The sequence below is a fragment of the Phalacrocorax aristotelis genome, chromosome 11 (genome assembly GCF_949628215.1).
Source record: "Phalacrocorax aristotelis chromosome 11, bGulAri2.1, whole genome shotgun sequence".
Taxonomy (NCBI): domain Eukaryota; kingdom Metazoa; phylum Chordata; class Aves; order Suliformes; family Phalacrocoracidae; genus Phalacrocorax; species Phalacrocorax aristotelis.
In genome coordinates, this window is record NC_134286.1 from 23,275,121 (window position 1) to 23,295,487 (window position 20,367).

General features: G+C 50.6%; 1 protein-coding gene across 1 annotated transcript in view; it reads left to right on the plus strand.

Moving 5' to 3' along the window:
* The first annotated feature begins 454 nt into the window (after positions 1 to 454).
* Positions 455 to 20,367, plus strand: part of LOC142063033 (exocyst complex component 1-like) — a 30,018-nt gene continuing 10,105 nt past the window's right edge. The window contains exons 1-9 of the mRNA XM_075106313.1: positions 455 to 657; positions 1,996 to 2,123; positions 6,077 to 6,236; positions 7,025 to 7,218; positions 11,516 to 11,743; positions 13,260 to 13,392; positions 14,514 to 14,623; positions 15,786 to 15,935; positions 16,575 to 16,668. Coding sequence (XP_074962414.1) covers positions 534 to 657; positions 1,996 to 2,123; positions 6,077 to 6,236; positions 7,025 to 7,218; positions 11,516 to 11,743; positions 13,260 to 13,392; positions 14,514 to 14,623; positions 15,786 to 15,935; positions 16,575 to 16,668 — 1,321 coding nt within the window. The 5' untranslated portion in view covers positions 455 to 533. The remainder of the gene's footprint in view (positions 658 to 1,995; positions 2,124 to 6,076; positions 6,237 to 7,024; positions 7,219 to 11,515; positions 11,744 to 13,259; positions 13,393 to 14,513; positions 14,624 to 15,785; positions 15,936 to 16,574; positions 16,669 to 20,367) is intronic.

The window sequence follows — 20,367 nt, forward strand, 5'->3', positions numbered from 1 at the left end:
TCCATCTCGTGTCGCTCGCAGGGCACGCCAGCTCCACGTGAGCATTGCCTTGTGCGACCCGGGAGGGTGATTTCTTAAGCTGCAAGTGCTGAAATGATGTGGGCCAACAGAAATAATCAGGCAATGATTGCGTGTAGCTGCTAACCTGTTTCACCTGCCCATGGGCATGGTCCTGTTGCTCAAGACGCTATGCTGAGTTGGAACCAAAAAGGATGGGTTTTTCAAAGAAATGAGGAAAGTTTTATTGTGGCCGTACTGGGCTGGATGCATTGGCATATCTGTCTTGCGCTGGGCAGGAATTCAGACCGGATTATAATAAAAGGCCCTTCTGGCCTCAAGTCTGCAGCTATTCAACACTGATGCTGTCTGCAAGACCACAGAGACAAAATCAGAGTGGGAGTAATGCATTTTCCCACATTTCTCCTCTCCCGCCTGTTTGTGTTTCACAGGAGGTGCCACGCAGCCTGCGGTGACCACGAGCATCAGCGGGAGGCGCACGCAGCTACCCCTTGCCGCTGTGTTCGGGGATCACCATGGCTTCCCTTTGGAGCTCGCTGGAAAAAGATGTGTTCAACCCACAGAAAAAGAAGCTGCTGGAAACCATTCGTGTCTGGAAGACAGGGAAGAAGAAGAAGATGTCCATTCTCTGCGTTGTGGGTGAGGACCCCGGCGGGGCGGGAGACAGGTCGTGTTGCAAACCCAGGGAAGTTTCTTGCAGCTCTAGTCAGAGTTGGGTCTCTGATGGCTCTTTTCCTAATGTGGGAGAAGAGCTAGGACCGCTACTTGGAATGCTGCATTGTAAGATTAAATGAAGGAAATCTTAATCCAAAGTTAGGAGCTATGCCATGGCAGTATAGTATGTCAAGAACTGGCAACAAAAATACAAGTTCCCTCTTGAATGTTGGATGATCTTTGGCTGGCGACAGAGAGCTGGGGTCTGCAATATTGCTCCCTCCACTAACATAAGGTTATTTTTTTTTTACCATTTGCATCAAATCTGTCATTAGAGGTCAGCAACAAACCATTCTAACGTGACACAGCATTACAGCCTCACTCTGTGTCTCCATTGTTTTGGTGAAAGCTTTAGCAGTGCCCTGACATTTCTGGAGTACGCAGCTATCTGATTAGGAACCAAAGGGGCAAGTGCTTTGGGAAGTTTTCCATCTCCTTTGGCCTATGCTTTTCTAGCTGCTCCGTCACGCCTGAGACTTTGTTAGCACAGATTTTTTTGTCAGACTTACAGGGGAGAGACTTTCCTGACGCTGAGCTTCCAGACAGCGTAGTCACCTACTACGGGATTAATTTCTGGCGGCCTTAGCCATAGTATCTTGCCTAAATGATGTACTTCAACTCCCTCTGTAGTTAGTGGAGGGCAGGAGGAATATCTCCAAGGGATGATGTAGCCACGCTACAAGTAGCATCTAAAATACACGAGTTACCCCTGGAACCGTCCGTGTCAGCTTTCTGGAGATATCTAACCCATGTGGGAGGTATAAATGGTAAGAGCCAGAATGATGTACGGTGAGCACCTCCCAGATGAACCACGAGGTGACTGTAAGCTAATTGGCACTGGAATTGATTTCTGGTGGGATATGTTAGTGTGGGTGTCAGTCGAACAATGCAGTGCTTTTAGTCCCTGTTTTAGGGCCAGTGATATGGTATGTAACTATCATAAATCTTACAGCACTAGGGCGCCCTGTTCCCGTCACATTTGGGTCTTGCACAATGGCCTGGTTTAAAACTCATGGATATTTTTGGGAATTCCTCCACAGACTTCAAAATTCTCTGGATTAGAACCCAGAGCACTCCCCATATGTAAATACTCAATGAAAAGTCAAGTCTGTAGAAACCCTGTAGCATCTCTCCATACAGCCACAATGCAAAATCAGTGTCTGTGTGTCTGTCTGTGCTTGTCTACTCACACTGAAGTGCTGTGTACTGGGTTAACAATAATACTGTGTGTTGGCTTTTTTTTCCCCTGTCCCTCATCCTCAGTGGACACCTTTAGGCCAACACAGCCGTTTCTGGTGAAGGTCAAGGTAGACCGAGGAGAGCAGTACAAGATAGCCTACAAATGGCCTTTAGCAGAGCTGAAGCTGGTAGATGGCAAGACTCTCAATCAGGTAGGAATGATTTTTCTAACATAGGACTGAACCAGCCTAAATGATGCTAATTTTGAGGAAACAACCACCATCAAAACAGTTGAAAAGCCCTTCCCTCGGAGCTGTTTCGTAGCGTACAGTGAACAGAGGCCTCTCCCTGGATGGCTCCTCCACCCTGCACCAGCGCTTTTGGACGTCTCGTTTCCCTCATCTCTTCCAGGGAGATGCCCGTGCCCAGGATGCCGAGGCTGGAGTGATCTCCTCCCTCCTGATTCATCCCTCTCTAAGTTAGGAAATGTCAGGCTGGGCAAATACCTGACCAGGGTGAGCAGTGAGTGGGAGACCGCTGCGTGGATGCAGCTGCCGTCAATATCGGTGGGCCAATCTCCCTACCCCTCAGGCAGAGGACCTCCTGAGGCTCTTTGCAGCAACCCTCGGAGGCTGGAGAGATGGGCTGCAAAGCGCTGCTCTTGTCAGGTCTCCAGCATTTGCAGAACACATTGTCAGGCCCATCTGTCGATCCATGTTGACAAAGCTTCTTGGCAGACATTTGCATAGGGTATTTAAAGATTAAATGGAGGCATTTACTGAAAGAAGGATTAGAGAGAGCTGGAGTCAGTGTGAGCCTGCGCTTTTAGGGTGACATTAAGGTTTTTGGGAAAAAAAAGCATGGACAAGATATTTCCTTTCTGCCGTTGGGGCTGGTAGAGTGTCGTTAAAGTTGATATAATTAGTTTTTTTATTAACGTGAACGTTCCAGGGGCTTTGGCAAGGTGCCTGGGTTTTCACAAGCATAGAAATAAATGAGAAAAAGAACAGCTTTCCAGTTCTACATCCAGGACAAATAAAGTACATCTGCACAGCATGTCTGAAAGGAAAATCGCATTTGCAGGTTTGCAGGGCGTCTTGATCCTATGGGCAGAACTAAACAGATATCTCATTGGCTTGAACTTTCCCATGCACAAGGAAATACATGCTTTTGTCCTGCCTGAGCTTTTTTTCTAGCAGATGAGCCAGGCTCCACCAAGTTTTCCAAACTACTTTGGCTCCTGAGGAGTTAGGATTACAAGATGCCTCCAGGATTTTCAGTCCTTTCCCTCTCACTAGCCATCCCAATGAGAAAAACTGATCATACCCTATCGTAAAGTGTTGGTGTATTTTTAACCCCCTCCTACTGGGAGGCAAATAGCGAAGTTGGTTGTGTCAATGACTAAAGCCTTCTTACGGCTCCAAGCCTGTATTCTTACCCACATCATCCCTGTTTGCGCTTGTGCCATGGCTGTCCTTCAGGTTAGACAGCTCTTCTCCTTTGCAGATGTATTTTTAGGTTGCAGTCACCTCCCCTGTTAATCTTCCTTCTGGCAGGGTAAGAAGAATGATCCCTTATTCTCTTATTCTCCTCTTCTGTTGGCTTCTCTCTTCCCTTTATCACGCCTGCAGCCCTCTTCCTTGCCTCTTCCAGGCTGAACTGATTTTGCTTGAATGCAGGCAGCCAGAATTGCCCATATCATTCCTAAAACGGGATCTACTCACCAGCCGAAGCTGCTGCACAAGGTCCCGAGGCGGAGGAGAGGCTGGAGCAGTAGGCTGCAGCCGGGGCGTGTTGACATCTCTCAGGGTCCCACCACGGAGCCGAGCTCCCCAGTGCAGCCCAGTGCTCAAGTCAGCACAGCCCCTCCCTGTTGCATGGCTTGGAAGGTCCACGGAAGCCAACACAAGAGCTCTCCCCTCGTGCTTGGCAGATAGCAGGGACTACGGCCAACCCCCAGCTCACGGGTTCTCAGCACACACAGCAAAGGACTGGCCATCAGGTCTGCTCTGGTGCGCTGGGAAGCCCTCTTTTCCCTGGCACCAGCAAAGTCCTGACACTGCAAGTCCAGCAGTGCTTAAAGCTACAACTCCCTTGACCAAAATGGTATTAATATTTATGAAGCGATTAACGGATGCCTCCCTGCTTTAATAGCTCCTCATAAGGCATGCTATAAACCCCGCACACTGTAAATTCCTCCCCCAGACATCAGTGCTCTGCGCCGCTGCAGGGGCTGCTTCCGAGCCTGCAAAGCAATGCAGGGGCGTGACGTATTGCTTCAAGGTGTTTAGAAAGCAACGCTTAAGGCGTCGTAGGACTGCATCAATCCTCATAAACTCTGGGTCTGTTGTGATGATCAGTATCAATAATTATAAGTGCGGCTTCTAAGTTCCCCGGAAGATGAGATCAGGCTGTGCCGCCGAGCCAATGCGAGGGTGCAGGAAGGGGTCTCTTTCTGTGGGATGGTCCTAATTCAGCAGCCTCCCTCATCCCCTCTGCCTATATACCACTTACTGGCAAACACTAAGTCTCCTGTGGCTGGGGTTCTCCCTCCATGAGACTACATCCTGTGGGCGTAGATGGATGTAGAGATATTGACACTTATATGGATGAAAACAACATAGGAAAATGCCAAGGATGCTTTTTTCCCCAGTCCATGCTCCCGTTATCTCCGGTGACCTTCCCCTGCCAGGAAATGGGGCCGCTGGGAGGTGCCAGGTGAAGCATGTGTGATACCACAGTGCTGCTGCGGGGATTTCAGAGCTGAGCTTGCAGAAGCCCATTTCGGGGTTTTCTCTGGGTGTTCCCAATCCTTGAGTGAAGAGAGGTTTGAGATTTCCCCTTGGATGAGGATTGCAGAGGGGAATATCTGCAGTGGGAGGCGGGGCGGGTGCAGGGCTCGTCCCAAATGCTCAACTCCAGTTATTTTGAGCTTTCCCATTCAGCACATCATTACACTGCAGAGCTTATTGCCACAGGATGCTGTAGATGCCAACGCTGTGAATAAGTTCAAAAAACCATTAGAGGAAATCAGGGACAGTAGGTCCTTCAAGGGCTGTTAAACACAGTGCTGTGGATGCAACCTCAGGCTCAGCGAGCTGCTAGATCATGGGCTGCTGGAGGCTGGCAGCGAATCCTGAAGGCAATATAACTCTGGACTTGCCCTTTGAATGCTTTTTCTCCCAAGCGTCTGCCACTGGCCACTGTCAAAATTCATCAGTGTTCGTCTCCCAAAACCTGCAGTAAAAGGTGAGGGATTTATATAATCTGAAAAGCAATCAGCATGCTGGATCAGGACACTGGGACTGGTTGCTTGCTTGGTCTGGCTCACTATGGGTGTCCTGGCATCCGCTTCTAGGGTCAGAATTGCTCTACATCCTTTTATTTTCAGTGCTTTTATGGTGCCTATGATTATTTGCCAAGTGCCATGAACATAACCCTCAAATCCTGCCCAGTTGCTCTGGGAGAGCAGCTCAAGTCCAGGGAAAGATGTCTACGTCTCCAGGAAAGAAACATGAAGAAGGATTTGCTGTTAACTAGAGAAATCACCTGCTGTCAGCTTGGAAATACAGAGCTTGTCAGGGAGTTCATTGACTGAAAGACTTCAGATCAAACTTCTGACAACAGCTACCCTGGGCATGGTACAGTCGGTGTCCCGTCACACCGGGTGCTGCGGGGATGTTGGGTGCAACAGCCCGTTCTAGCCCTTCATCAGACCTGAGCGTGACTACACCTGTGCAGCTCCACCGAAACCAGTCTAGTCACCAGCACGGTGAGGCCAGTAGCTCTGGCCTCCCTGGGGTCACCCTCCCAGCATATGCCAGCCGGGGTTTTTGTTAGGTGGTCTCGGGGAGGTGTCGCGCTCATCGCCCCGGTCGAGGGGGCTGAGCTGCCTGTGCAGGCAGAGCTCTCCGCTCTAACATCCAAGCCCTGTGCTAGTCTCCATTCACAACGCGGCTTCCTGGGGCCACCGAAAACCCCAAAGCTTGAGACTGCAGCGTAGAGGTGTGTGTGTCCTTCCCTCCTTCAGCCAGGGGGTCTTTTTCCTCCTGGTGCACGAGGTGTTTTCACACCATTCAGCGCCTGCCATTAAAACGTGCTGCAAACCAGGGTGCGTGGTGTGGCCAGTGGTGCCTAACCGATGCAATTAACCGTTGGCGTCTAGGCACGCCTGGATTTTGATCTGCAGTTTGATAAGGTTTACAAGTGGACCGCTGGCAGCTTCGACGAGAAGAAAACCTTTATCAGGTGCTTGTGGAAACTGAACCACCGATTCCTCGCCAGCTCTATCACATTTGTGAATGTCCCCTCCTGGGCAGCGGAAGGTAATTAGTTTCCTCGTCACACTCGGAGTGGTTTGGGGTTTTTGCATCATCGCTGTTATCACTTTAGGAATGGGAGGTGAATACATTTCAAACAGTGAATGCAGATGGTGGGAGAGGCTGAGGTGGGTACGGGCGAGAGGGAAGCAGGAGGACCCACGCTTTGTGCACCTGGAGGCACAGCCATTGGATTTATCCACTGGCCCTTGCCATGGAGACACAGTGCTGGGCTGGGACGGAAAATAGATGGACAGTTTGTCTTATCTCCAGAGATGCTACCTGCACTCCGGGTTGGGGAAGGTGAGCGGTAAAGTGTTGGTAAAGTCAGGCCAGGGGGAGACTGGCTTCTTGCCTGGTAACCTTCCCCAGCAGTATATCAAGAAATACAGATATATGTGGATATAAAAATGTTTTTTACTCTACAACACATGCCTATCGGTATATTTGATCAGAAGAAGCCTGTTCATCTCTGAAATTCGTCTTAGCTTTGTATAACAAACATATCAACATACCTCAACACGCTGTCCTAGAGAGGTTGGCAAATAAAAACACAACCAGAGCTTAAATTAAATTTCAAATGTCCATTTAGTCCCTCTTACAAAGCTGACCCTTGATCCCATCCACATCTTTGCTCCATGCTGTGATCTTACTCTAACTGACCAGCAGACTGAGACCACTGGACTCATGCCACTTGGACTCAATGAGACCCCTGGGGCTAATATTAGCAGGGCTAATAAAATGACATAGCTAGAAGGCTTTGGCCATCTCCATGTCTCCTCCCGTCCGTGCAGGGAGACAAAGACCCCAGGAAGACAGGAAGGACACTGCAGAGACTGAGAGCCAGGAGGAGCTCAGTGCGTACCAGGAGATGACACCGAAGGAAGCTGCCGATGTGCTGAAGCTGATGGAGGAGTATGAACCTCTTGTGAACAACTCGGTGGCCTTTGCAGAGCAGCTGAGCAATGATCTCCATGTGCTGGATGGGGTAAGGGGGCCAGGGGCTGTGACTCAACTGAAAAGAAGGTGCCTGGCACGTAGGGGCACCGGACTGAGTCTCTGGGTATCGGCAGCTCTTCCGTTTGCTGTGAGCACTTGATTGTAGAGAAAGTCACCTCGGTGCTGTGCTACTCCAGCTCGAAGGCGTGCAAGCCAGGAGGACCCTGCTGCTCCCCTCTCGAGGGTCGGTGTTTGTCCTGCCGCGCACTATAGGGGGGCTGCCTGCCTCCTGCAGGGGCTGAACAAGTAGCTGCAGCCTGGCAGCCAGGCACCAGATGTCTGTCTCTGCTGAGCTTAACCGCCCTTAGATATTGTCTTGAGTGGTGTCTCCCCGATGCACACCGTGACTGATCACCTCAAGGCAGACTAAGCCCACTGTCGCTTTGGCAAAGGAGTACAGCAAAACAGTGGCACAGACCCAGCTGCAGGGAAGGATACGGAGCCCAGCTGCATGTGGACATGTAGCTGTGAGGGGTTATAGTTTCTGGGGGCAGCGCAGGGATGGGTAGGGGTCTAACTGTGGGGCAAAATGAAGTGGGGTGTTCTGGGGCTGGCTGAGGGAGGTGGGTGAGGCTGTGGAGCTCCAGGATCTCCTTTGCATTGCGTAGACGGTCTCTGTGTCCCATGTGATGTGAACTAGGACCATCGTTTCTGTGGTCACCAGTGCAGAAGAAATTTGTCTTAGGGCGTTGCCTCTGGCCCTCCCTGCTGGGTCTACAGGCTGTGCCCCCAGCCAGGTCAGCAGCGATCTTGAGCAACCCCGCAGCCTTATCCACATCTGGAAATGATTTACAGGCGCTGCCCCAAGGGGAAATCACGGTGCCGATGGCCATGCTGTGTGTTTTCCCCTCCCTGTCTGCATGGGGCTGGGGGTCCCGCCGGGAGGGTTAGCCTGCCAGGCACCTCGGGGCACCGAGAGCTCCCCCGACTCCTGCCAAACCCACAGCCAGCTCTGCAGCTCACGGCGTGCCAACAATGATCCCTGCAGAAGGAAAAGCAGCAGCTGGGGAGAACGAAAAGAGGAAAAAATGAGACTGAGCTGGAAGGAGATAAAAAGTAAAAGATAAACTGTAGTAGAAAGGGCCAATGAAGAAGGCACACATTATTTTCAGACTAGTGAACTTTATTTGCTTTATTAGAGTTGCTGTATTTTATTGCATTTCTGCAGAGGATAACTTGTTTCTTTGGGTGCTGGAGCAAAATAATGAGATACCTGCTTCGAGCATTTATCTTATGCTAATATATCTGGTGCTAGGATTTTATGGGTAGCTAACTGAAGAACAAAGGGAATAAAATAAGTGAAATGAATGATCCTAAGCTATACGAGAAACCACAAACTCTAAATCCAACCTCCTCTAGCTCCAGTATTTGCTGTATTCCCAATTTGTATTTATATATGATTTATTACACTTGGAAACTTAGTAGTTAATCTGGAAGACCAAACTCCTGAGGTCTGCTCCCACCTGCTCTTGGCAAGTCATTCAAGGCACTTTGTTTCCCAGCTGTAAAATACCCTACAAGGGTAACTAACAAATCTCTATTAAGTTCTTTGAGATGAAAGGTGGCTGTCGAATACATTATTTTAATGCCCTCTAATGAATATATGTCACTTATTGCTAACACAAATTAATTAATGAGCTGTTTCTATTTCTAAGGTTTAATCTATGATATTAAGCGTTATTAATACCAGCAAGTTAGAGTAGCACATGCATATATTTAAATGTTTTTCCCCACATCCCAGTGATAACACCTTGTGCTCCTCTTACAATACTAATCACCTTCTGCTAACCCATCTCTTCTGGGAATCGCAAAACGCTGCACCAACAGCAAGAAAGCACTTAGCTGCTTTGGAGGGAAGGCGAGCACGGCCAGGGCGCCTGGGAGGCTGCGAGCTCTGATTTTAACATTGCTATTCCTACGTGCTTGCAGGGTCCCAGCACCCGCTGACACGCCGGCAGCCTCCGGCAGCTTTGTGCCGCCTCCAGCAGGAGGGTTATTACCCCCACCCGGGCGGCGAGTCCCCGGAGAGCCCCTTCTGCCAGCGGTTGCCCTGCCAATGCCACCGGTGATGCTTTGCTCTAGGCAAACCCCCGTGGGTCTGTTAAACCCTAATAAGACAATCTGAAGGCACGGCAGTGACAGGCTCGCCGGAGGTTTATGGCTGTAATTTAGGAACATTTAATAAAATGCGAAGCTCCGGACAGAGCCCGTGGCCGCGGGCCAGGGTCCCCGGCGCGCGGCTGGAAAGCAGCAGTCTGGGAGCGGGGCCGTTTGCTCCCTCGCAGGTCCCTCGCGCCGGCCTGCGTAGGCTGGTGGGGCTCCGGGCGAAAGGAGCGGTGGCTTAGCATCGTCGGTGCCTTTGGAGGTGAGTGTCTGCGTGCTTTAGCAAGCCCCTGCTCCAGACCTGACCCCTGAGCCTGCTGCCTTCCCTGCCGTCACCGGGCTCCCTGTGGGAAAGCTGCATCACTTTGCAGCGTGGTAGTTGCATCTCTCCCTTTGATGGAGATGCTTGGCTGTGCTTGCTGTGATTTCTATAGAATTCCTCCGACCTGGCCAGACCCTTTGTGAATCTGCCTACCTCTGAAGCCATTCCGCACGGTCCTTCCTCCCACGCTGTCCCAGAACAGCACTACATTTGTAATCCGTGCTTTGCCAGTGAGACCGAAGCTGTGCAGGCTTCATCATCTTTCTCTTTAATAATTTTGCTATTAGAAGCACTGTTTCCATTGCTTGTTGTCACCTTCGGTGTAACATTGACAGCTTTATTAATAACTTCCACCACACCCTGAGACTTTTCCTGCAGTTTCTCAGTCTCCTCAGTAGTGCCTTCTTCCAGTCTAACTGTATTTAGTGTGAGAGATGTAGGCATCCCAGCACCACCTGGCCCATTTTGTACTGTTGCAGCTACAGCATTCCTGGCACGTCCAGGTGTGCAGAGTGGCTCTCGCACGTTTCAGGAGCGCCTCCACGCTGCTCCCGCACCTTGTCCTGCTTGTACCACCTCTAGAGCCGGAGCTGCCAGCTCGTCTTTATCCCAGAGCAATGCAGGGGGAGCTTGGGGAAGAGAAAGTCCTCAGCACAGGGACCGTAGATGCCCAGCGCCTGCTGTGCTTTCAGGCGCATCCCCAGCTCAGGGCACAGGGTGGGCCCAAGCCGCGGTAACCCCACTTGGGTTGACAAGACTTTGCTTCTCTTCCTCCTATCACTTCCCACCCGTGAGCTGAGCACCCGGCGTACTGGGGGTGCAGCTGCTTCTGTTCTTCATTTAATGAAAAAGATGTCAGATAATTGAAATATCAGAAAAGACAAACTTCTTTAAAAGCTTTATTAATGGAGAGAAAAATAGCAGTCTGGAAGCCTCGTGCCTCCCAGACCCGTGTATTGATTGTTTTCTTTGATATCCCGCATGGCGTATAGGCCCTGAAAACGGTACAATTAACATTTGGAAGCGGTTAATCTCTAGCGGAGCTTGTCAGCAGCAATTAACATGCTGCTATATCTCTACCACCCGTCAAAACAAACACCTGAGACATCCCTAGGCAAACTGTGCCTTCAGCTCCTGTATTAGAGACATATATATGTGCATGTCTCATGCATGATTTAACTGTTTATTAATTCCGCTGCCAGAGCAGCTCAGCTGGGTAACACCCTGGCAGCAGTGGCAATGCCCGGAGCTGTACTAAACGTGCTGTGACAGGCACTAGGCATGGCTGTGGTCTGCATAAATGTGTTAGAACCAGGCAGAGATGGCCGGTGCCTCCAAGCTGGCGCGTTTGCTTACAAATATTGTGGGATGGACACCCAGGTCCTCAGGGGACTTCACCAGTTGTGGGGATTGAGGGTTGGAGACTCCCTGCAGTGTCCACTCGGGACATTCCTAGTGCCCGGAAGGAAAAGTGGGGTGTCAGGAGGGCTTGGTATCCTCTCCAAATGTGCAAAGGCTGTATTCTGCTCACGGTTGGGTTCGCCCGGTGACTCAGCAGTAACCTCGCTGCCGTGGCAGATGGAAGTCCTCTGAGCGTGCACCGTGCTCAGGGAAGGGTTGTTCTGCCCTGGCACTTGGGGCTTGCGGGCGAGTGCTGGGATAGAGTTTAGCCACGTGCAAAGACATCGACGCTGTGCAGGTAGTGATGCGGGACAGCTGCGATTCTGACAGCTTCTTGCACATTGTAGTGACAAGGTCTCTGCTTTGTCTTGGGAGGGTGAAGGCCAGGGTATTTGGCTTGGAGATGGTGGTGGTGAGTCCCTGCCACAGTGCTGAAGCCCTCTGTTTCTCCATTTCACAGGCCAACCTTAGAGCCATTATCTCTTCTGAGAAGCAGGTGACACAGCTGATGAACTTCGTTGACGAGGCCCTGGCAGAGGTGGTCAGAGTGGAGGAGACCTTACAGATCTACGACGAGTTACTGGGAAGTGTGAAGCAGCAGATGGACCACATCCACCAGGAAAACTCCTTGCTACATCGCATCATTTCCAACAAGACAAAGCTGATGGATGAGATCCTCTTCCTCACGGTACGTGGATTTGCAAAGACAAGTCTTCAGCCTGTTGAATCTATTAGAAAAAACTTGCCATCAGCCTCAAATACTCTGAAAACTATTACCTGTCTGCGAAGGCTACAGAGCTTCTCTGGCCTAGAATTGAGGGACTTTGTCATCTTGATAATATAAGGACGGCCACACAGCTGGGACGGACTACAGGTAGGCCAGCAGCAGACATGATGTTCAGTACCCTCACTGTGGTCCAGGGCTGTAAGAGGGGTCCCAGAAAGTCCTTTTCATGGGCAAGATGAACCTCAAATGATGTAACACCAAAGACCTTCCCAACACAGCTCTGCAGCCTTTCACTTGGGATGCTGTGGTCCACCTTTCATGTTCAGCTTTGGGACTTTCTTCCTACACACGTAGAGGCTGGTGGGGCAGCGCTTTTACCCTTGCACTGAAAGCACTGAGATCCTCTCAGCCTTGTGCCTTCAAATTCCAGGCGTACCTATGGCTGGTTTGTGGGGTCATTGTGGGAAGCAAGTGTCACTGGGGGTAGTTGCTTTCTTCCTCCCTTCACTTGGTAGCTTTCAGTTTATACCTCTGTACTAGGGAAAAACAGCTCTCGTTAGTAGATAATAGTGATTTCAATAGCAAATAATCGTTACGCAGGAATACATAAGCACAGTATTTAATCAGCAGTTAGAGCCAGAGTATGCAACGTCCCGCCCCTGGTCAAAGCATGTTCTCAGCAGCACCCATAACCTCATGTGCAGAGAAACCGCTGGGGACTTTGAGTGGCTCCTGAAGCAAACCAAACATCTACCATGGGAAAAGCACTCTGGGGACTCCCTGTTGACCTGGAGAGGCTGTTTGCCAGGGTCCCTGTCGCTTCTCTTCCCACTGATGGGAGTTTCCCCATTCCTTTTCTCTCCTTTGCTTTCTTTTATTTTTTTCTTTTCCCCACCCTTGAAGGTAACTTACCTGGTAAGTTGATGTCTGCCATCAGCTGTGGACTTGGTGCACATCAGCCTGTCTCAGCATCCGTGTGGAGTAAGGAGGGGACATACAGCCAGTGAAAGACCCTTGATGAGCTCTGGGAATATGGGAAAGCAAATTATTTACAAACATAACATACCATAAATGCAAGAACTGTGCTGTAAGAGCACAGCTAATCCTCACTTCCACTGCTTACAGTGACCTTTGTGCCACTGACTTTTTTGTTTCTCAGTAACTCAAGCTACAGTTTCCTTAGCTTTTCCTTCTTCCTCCCCCCCACTTTCCTGCCAGTAACGATCCCGGAGGCGCTGGTCCTTTGGAAACTCATGCTGAGGTTTGCCAGGGCTTCCTGGGCGACCGCTGCAGTTGTTCCCATGCAGACCTTTGTTTTTGGTGGGGGTAGAGCAGCATGGTCTTCTTGGCGGACGCATGCAGCCTGGCGGCTGAAGGTAGCCCCATGGTATTTCAAGCCAGCAGCCTTCTGGGTGGGATGAGAAGGGATGAGAAGCTGGCTGTGCTTGTACCTGTTCTCTTCTGGCTTTGTTTTTAGACCCGCCTCGACCTCAGCAAGGAACACTGCGATGCCCTGAGCCAGGCAGATCTTTCCAGCCCCAGCAGAGTGAAAGCCTGCATTGCTGCAGCAGAGGCTTTATCTGGCTGTATGAACGTCCAGCTACAGCCTGGTGAGTAGAGAGCAGAGATTTACATCTACAAATGGCAGAGCCACCAGCTCATCTACAACCTGTGCTGCACACCCAGCACCATCCTGTGCTGCCCAGCCTCTGCAGGTGCCCCTGACCCGCTGAAGCCGGAGGGGGGTTCCCAGGGATTGGCTTACACTCTTTCTGGGCAGCCCGCCTGGGGCAAAGTAGCAAATAAATAGAAAGCAGGCATGTATTTGGGAAGCAGAGCAGCAGCACTGACCTGGGGGTACATGGGGTGTATGGTGAAGACCACCCTGCAGCACACCTAGAGCTGCCAGCTGGGGAAACAGGCTTGCAGGGTCGGCTTTCTTCTTTCTGAAGATATTGCCGAAGGTTTCAAAGTCTTCAGTAGCTTCTTCTAGAAGCACAGTCAAGGAGGGCTGGGAAAGCCAAAGTAACATTACCTCTGGACGCCCATGGAGACAAGTAGCTGGAGGAGGATTGGCTCCATTTCTAGAGAAATCCAATCCGTGCTGCAAAAGGCCAGGCTGGGGCGTCCACGCACAGGCAGGTCTGCAGGCACCTCCCCCCGCACTCAGGCACCGGCTGGTCCCGTTGACATCAAAGTTGGGGTAAACATATGGCGAGCATCTGTACAATTCCTCTAAGTCCCTGGACGTAAGGCATGGTTGGCTGCCATCGGTTACAACACCTCTTACGGTTCAGAAAGGAACTGGTGGGACGACATGTTTAGAAATCGTGGTCTTTTGGGGCAACCCTGTTGTCTATGCTTGCGCGTGGGAAAATGGTAATTTGTCATAGCAGTATCCGCTGTGGGGGCTGTTGGAGACCTGCTGCTGTACAGGGACTTGATCCTGCCGTGAAACCCCATGCTTTCCTTGGGAAAAGACTGGGCGTTTGTCCTCGGCCACGGTCGGACGGATGGATGCTTTTTAAATTTAAACTCCCTCCCTATCTGTATTTGCCTGGTACCACAGCAATTCTTTTTCCCTTTGTTGGCTTTTGGGTGGTAATATTTATACCAGAACTTACTCCCTGAAGACCTGTTTTATTTGCCAGTGTGCTGAGTGCTGTTATTCTGCAGCCACGACAGCTCGTGCTGCTCCGTACCACGATACTCTTGTTTTTTTTTCCCCAAGGTTACCGGAAAATGCAGTCTGTGGCCGAGCAGCTGATCATGTTTGAAACGCTCAAGCAGAACTTTGAAAACGCTTTCATCAGTCACATTACAAGCATCTTCGAGCTGCAGGTGGGCTTCGCTCTTCATGTGGCAGCTCAAAATCCTGGGAGATTTTAATATTCTGGTAAAATAGTGCCAGCAGTATGGGGGATGCCACCGTAAGAGGATTCTCCAAAAGTGTCTCCTCAGAGGTCTTTTCACATGCCCTTTTCACCTGTGCCCCGGTCTTTTCACCCTGTTGTTGCCCCCCCAGCCCTCTGGCTGGTTTTGCAGGCATGCAGAAGAAATCCAGCACAATTCTGCACCTATCAGGCTATCAGGTTCCCTCCCGAGACCGTCATTAATCCTCTGGTCATGTTAAAAAGTGCTTGGGCCTAAAGATTTTTGCTTTAGATTTTCTTGTTTTACTTCGGGGGTGGCCGTGCTTCTTCGTCTGTTTGTAATATAAAATCCCAGGATAAAAGCCAATCCCTTCATCCTTTGATTAACATTTTCAAGTGCTTGTCTTGCAGTCTAAAAGATACAGTGGAAATATCTCTGTGGGGAGAAATCTGAAAGGAAAATGTTACTTTTCCAGATTTCATTTCATGAAGAGAAAAGGAGCTACTCCCAAATCCTTAGCATTATAACCTCAAATCCTTAGCATTTGCTTTCAGGCAAATTCCGGGAGGGGATGTGGCTGGCATGGAACTGTGGGATCTCCATCCTTGGAGATATTCAGACCTTGCCTGGATGCATCCCTGAGCAAGCAGCTTTACCTGGACCTGCTCTGAGCCTGCTGAGCTCCCATCCCACCTTCATGGCTCTGAGTCTGTGGGTGTGATGTCCCAGCACTGCCGGGCCCCGGCAGATGGGCTGCGTCAACCGTGCAGCATCCTCCCCCTCGATTGCGTGCCCCCCGGAGGCAGACCCACCTCCCATGCCTGGAGGGACAGCTTCCAGCACGCTCCTGAACTATGAGCTTTTCTCCTGTGTCTTCTGACCACTGCACTTAGCTGGAGTAGCCCATGTCTTACTGATGGGCCAGCTCATTCCTCTGGGCTCAGAACTGTTCCCCCGACATGAGATCAAAACTGGAGTTCAATGTGATCATGCATGTTCTGCTTCACCCTTCAAACTTGCTTCTCAAACATATTCAGAACTGGAAATTCAAGGGTGATTATGAAGCAATTATTTTACAGAGTTTTTCAAGGCTATGTCTTGACTCCTCCTGATGTTTCTGTTCCTTTAGGGCAATGCTCAGGTCCCTGCTCTTGGTCAGCCCATTGACAAGCTATCTGCACCAAGCCATGGACCCCACCATGAGGAACTGGTGCCCTATGCCCCGCTCATGGCCTGGTTGAGGAACGCCAACCCAGTTCTGTTCTGTGATCTCCCCAAGGTACGGCTGAAATCCTGATCAAATATTGCAAACCATCCACCAGGAACAGGTGAGTAGGCAGGTTAATTTGTGACGAGAGCTTGGTTTCACCTAACCCATACCACCATGAGCTTCCAGCATTTGGCCTTTCTAGGAGGGTGTCTGGCCAGCTTGGCCACATGATGTTGGACCTCTGTGCTTGACAGAAAGCAGTCTGAGCCTCGGTGGCAGACATTGTGTTGAAGGAAAAGGCCTGAAATGCTAAAATTTGGTCTTTTTGCTTTCATCTGGCCATTTTCCTGCTGAATGAGAGTGACAAGCATTAAACGAATGTGGTTAATCTTGTATTTTATTCCACACTGCCGTATTTAAATGGTTCTAGGGAAGGGGCATCTTAAAGTCCTTGTCCTCTCCTGTTAATAGGGATGTTTTTAAGTAACTGTGGTGGTTCTTTTTATATCACTGAGGCTTGGTTTGTAATTTTTTTGCTGGTTTTTGCCTTTCCGAAGGTCTTACACACCAAAACCAATAGGTCTGTTTCAGTTGCCATCCACGGACTTTTGTTTTAAGCGGGCAGCTGAAGAAAAAGCTACGAAATGGGCACTGTTCATAGATAGATCAGATACACCCGGAATTTCTGTGTCTGTCTTGTCTTTCCAGGTCTACGCCCAGAACCTCAGCAGACTCTATGACCGGGAGATCAAAGCCCTCTTTGAACAAGCCAGAATATTCTTGTTAGGAAGAAGAAAAGGAAGTGAGTGATTTGGAAATATGACTTTTGTGCTGCTGAGCAGTGATTTATCTGCAAGTAGGGAACATGGCAATCATCCTTTATCACAGGAATCTTGCCCCAGTTTTGTGCCGTGAATTTACTTTCTCCTCCATGGAGCGGGGCTGCAGCCGGCAGCAGGCGACAAAGCTGGCGCTGCTTTACCCCAGGCAGTGGTTGCGTCAGCCTTGGCTCCACGTGCTACCCACTTTTGTTTAGCTGCTTCTCAGAGCTGTGGCTTTTGTGCACCTTCCCTTTGCGGGACTCACAAATGATGCACGAGTGGCTGAGATTGTGTCCTAAGGAGCCCTAAGAGGGGGACGTGGGACTGCCTGGCTGATGCCTGGTCCATTTTCCATGCAAGCAAAGCTGGTCACAGACCCCTCAGACACTCTTTCCCCTATAAAGAGATGTCACCAAGCCTGTCCCTGAAGACACGGGTGTATTCATAGCAATATTTGTGAGAGTAGAATGATTTCATAGTGAGCTGGCTGTGGGGCTGTGCTGTCCCAAGGTGATCATTTCAACAGAAATCGCTGCTGACTCAAAATATTCCAGTCAGGTGTTTCTGAAGATAAAAAGAGAAACTGATCTGTCTCCTCTGGAAGTTTTTGATCGTGCAGAAGTTACATTTTCCTTCAGCAAAACAAAGCACAGCAATGGAAAGTTCCATGCCAGCTTGGCACGGCTTGAATGTCAAAAACCACTTTGCATGGTGTGTTTAGTCTATCAGAACGCTAGCTCGGCTTCTTCCAGCTCTGCACCTACTTCATCACTTGTGTCCAGATCCCGGAGCCAGAGGACGAAGCCTAAGGAAGGAAACGGGGCTGGTGGCTGAAGGATCCTGGTGAAGGGCTCTGCCTCCCCGCAGCTGCTGTGCTGGCCCCGCAGCGGGATCATACCGATAGCCCCCGTCCAGCTGACATGACTGCCCTGGTATTTGCCCAACCTTTATCTTCTGGGGTGAAGTCCATGCCATTCTTGCAGGGTACAAGGGGTAGTTAGGGAGCCTGGGCCATGGGCAGCTGGAGGGAGATACCCTGAAGCTCAGCAGGCTGCAGGATCAGACCCTTGCACATGATTTCCACTTCTGTAGCCCTCCAGGGCCCCTTCCCTCAGCTTCAGAAATGACTATAAAGGGAAGAGCTAATATCTGGGTGTTCTGCTGTAATCTCCTCCCTGCCCTGCGGATCTGTGAAGAGCCTGGTGAGTCTCCAGCAGGGATGGAAAGAGCCTGTGCTAGCAGCAAATGCACAAGAGTGGGAAGAGGACAGTGCTTCTGCTGGCAGCTTTTCCCATGCTGGGGTAACAGAAGAAGCTTCCTCCGCATCCCGGGTTTTGTGGCTGTCGACCTGCCCTGCATCCCTCCGGGCGGGAGCACTCGGCATCGCTCTGCTCTGCATCACGGCAGCTGCAGCCACTCCCGCCTCGCGGAGGTGAAGGCGCACGGCGCCAAGAAGCACGAGTGGACCTGAGTGCTGCTCTGCTCACCCCCTTGCTGCATTCCCAGTCCTGCCCCAGTCAGTCCCAGTCCAGGGTGGGCCAGCAAGGCAGAGTGCAATGCCCAGATGCTGGCGGCCGTGCCTGAAGAAAGGGACACAAGGGCACTTCTCAGCTCCCGTTTCTGGGTGTGCATCTCAGCCGTAGCTCAACGTGCCCACCACCCCTTCCAGCTCCTCCCTGCCCAGTGCCAGCTCCCCTGGGAAAGACACTCAGCCACACATGCCAAGAAAACAGGGGACCTCAGGACCACGGGACCAAACCAGGATGGGCGGTGCTTGCAGTGTATGTGTACCCACAATGGGACACACAGGTCCTGGAAAGAGAGAAGGAACATTGCACCTAAATAGTCTTTTGCCGCTGGAAAGAAGAGGAGAGGAAAAGGAAAAAAAACTTGGCTTTTTCTCCCCACTACCTGTCATTTTCAAAAATTTATCCCCTTTGAAGGAAGAGACAGTAGAAGCTCAGATACTAACCCTTAATTAAAATGTTCCTTTTTGCAAATTTCGCTAGAAATGGAGAAAGCAAACACCTCCAGGAAATATTTTTACAGTCACCAGAAACCTATTATTCCATGCCAGAATGATTTGCCAAACTATGGAGCCAAGAGAGGGAAAAACGGGGATCAAAATCTCTGCGCTAGTTTCCAGCAGAAAAGTAGTGACATGATAAAAAGGGTCAAAAAATAAGTTGTGAAGGGAAATTCAACAGGACGTTATTACTTTTCTTGTAATTTAAATACAAGGTAACAGGCAATTAAATCAAAGGGACAGGCTGAAAAGTGGTGGTAGGAAATTATTTGTGCGTAATGCCGTTAACCTGCTGTACTTGTTGCTACAAGCTGTCACTGATGCTGGAGGACTCAGGAAAGCCTATAGCAAACAGACAACAGGAAAATAAAATGAGGTTCCAGGATAATAGTAAGATACAGGCTTTCTGACAAAGGACAGCGTTTCATAAGTACGGTAAAGGAAGACACTTCTCCCATGGGGCTGCTACAACACGTTGTCACCCTGAATGTCCTCCTCGCTCCTCTGAGGTGCCAGGGACCCAGCAGCGCCGCAGCGCCCGACGCATCGCCCATTAAACCTGGGACGCCCGCCCTCCGAACACATTGGCAGCCCCCGCCGCCGTGAGCTGGGCGCTCGGGAGGACACCTACGTTCGAGCAGACAGTGATGGGTTGGTGATGGAACCTCGTGAGGATGCCTTGGCCAGGTGGAGGGCCCTGAGCAGCGCAGAGCACGGTTCCCGCGTTTCCTTCCCAGCTCATCAGAGATGCTGATGAGGAAATCCCCAGCGTGGCTGCCAGAGCTGGCAATGACATACTGGGATGGGACAGGACAGGGGCAGTTCGTATGGCTCTCCGGGGCTCGCTTGCTTTTGCTGTCCCTGCTTTGTCACCCAGCCGGCGCTGGGTCTTGTCCTTATGGATGTCCCGAGGGCTGGAGCCCCTCTGCTACGAGGATGGGCTGAGAGTTGGGGTTGCTCAGCTGGAGAAGAGAAGCTGTGGGGAGACCTTATTGTGGCCTTCCAGTACTTAAAGAAGGACGATAGGAAGGATGGGGGCAACCTCCTTAGCAAGGCCTGTTGTGACAGGACAAGGGGTGATGGTTTTAAACTAAAGGAGGAGAGATTTAGACTGGATATAAGGAAAAAATTTTTTACTATGATGGTGGTGGGACACTGGCCCAGGTTGCCCAGAGAGGTGGTCGATGCCCCACCCCTGGAAACATTCAAGGCTAGGGTTGATGGGGCTCTGAGCAACCTGATCTGGTTGATGTCCCTGCTCACTGCAGCGGGGTTGGACTAGGTGGCCTCTGAAGGTCCCTTCTAGCCCAAACCATGCTATGATGTCCAGCACTGCTCTCCTTTTTTGGAGGAAGGGGTGGACGCATAAGTACAGCAGTTGTTGCAATGAGATAATCTAGTCAGGACCAATTTGCTTTCGGCTTCCAGCTCTTTTATGCCTCAGTCATACGGGGCCCAGCTCACCAGGCAGCTCCTGCACCCAGCCCGGCGTGGGGGCGCATACGGTTTCCCTCACCTGCCGTACTGGGTAAAACAAATAGTTAAAAAAAAGTTAATGTTCCTCTCACGGCCCCCTCTCCTCCATGCCTGAACACATCTTTTCCTGGGGAATCATGCTCTTTCTCGCCTAAAAATAGGAATTCCTGATAAGAGG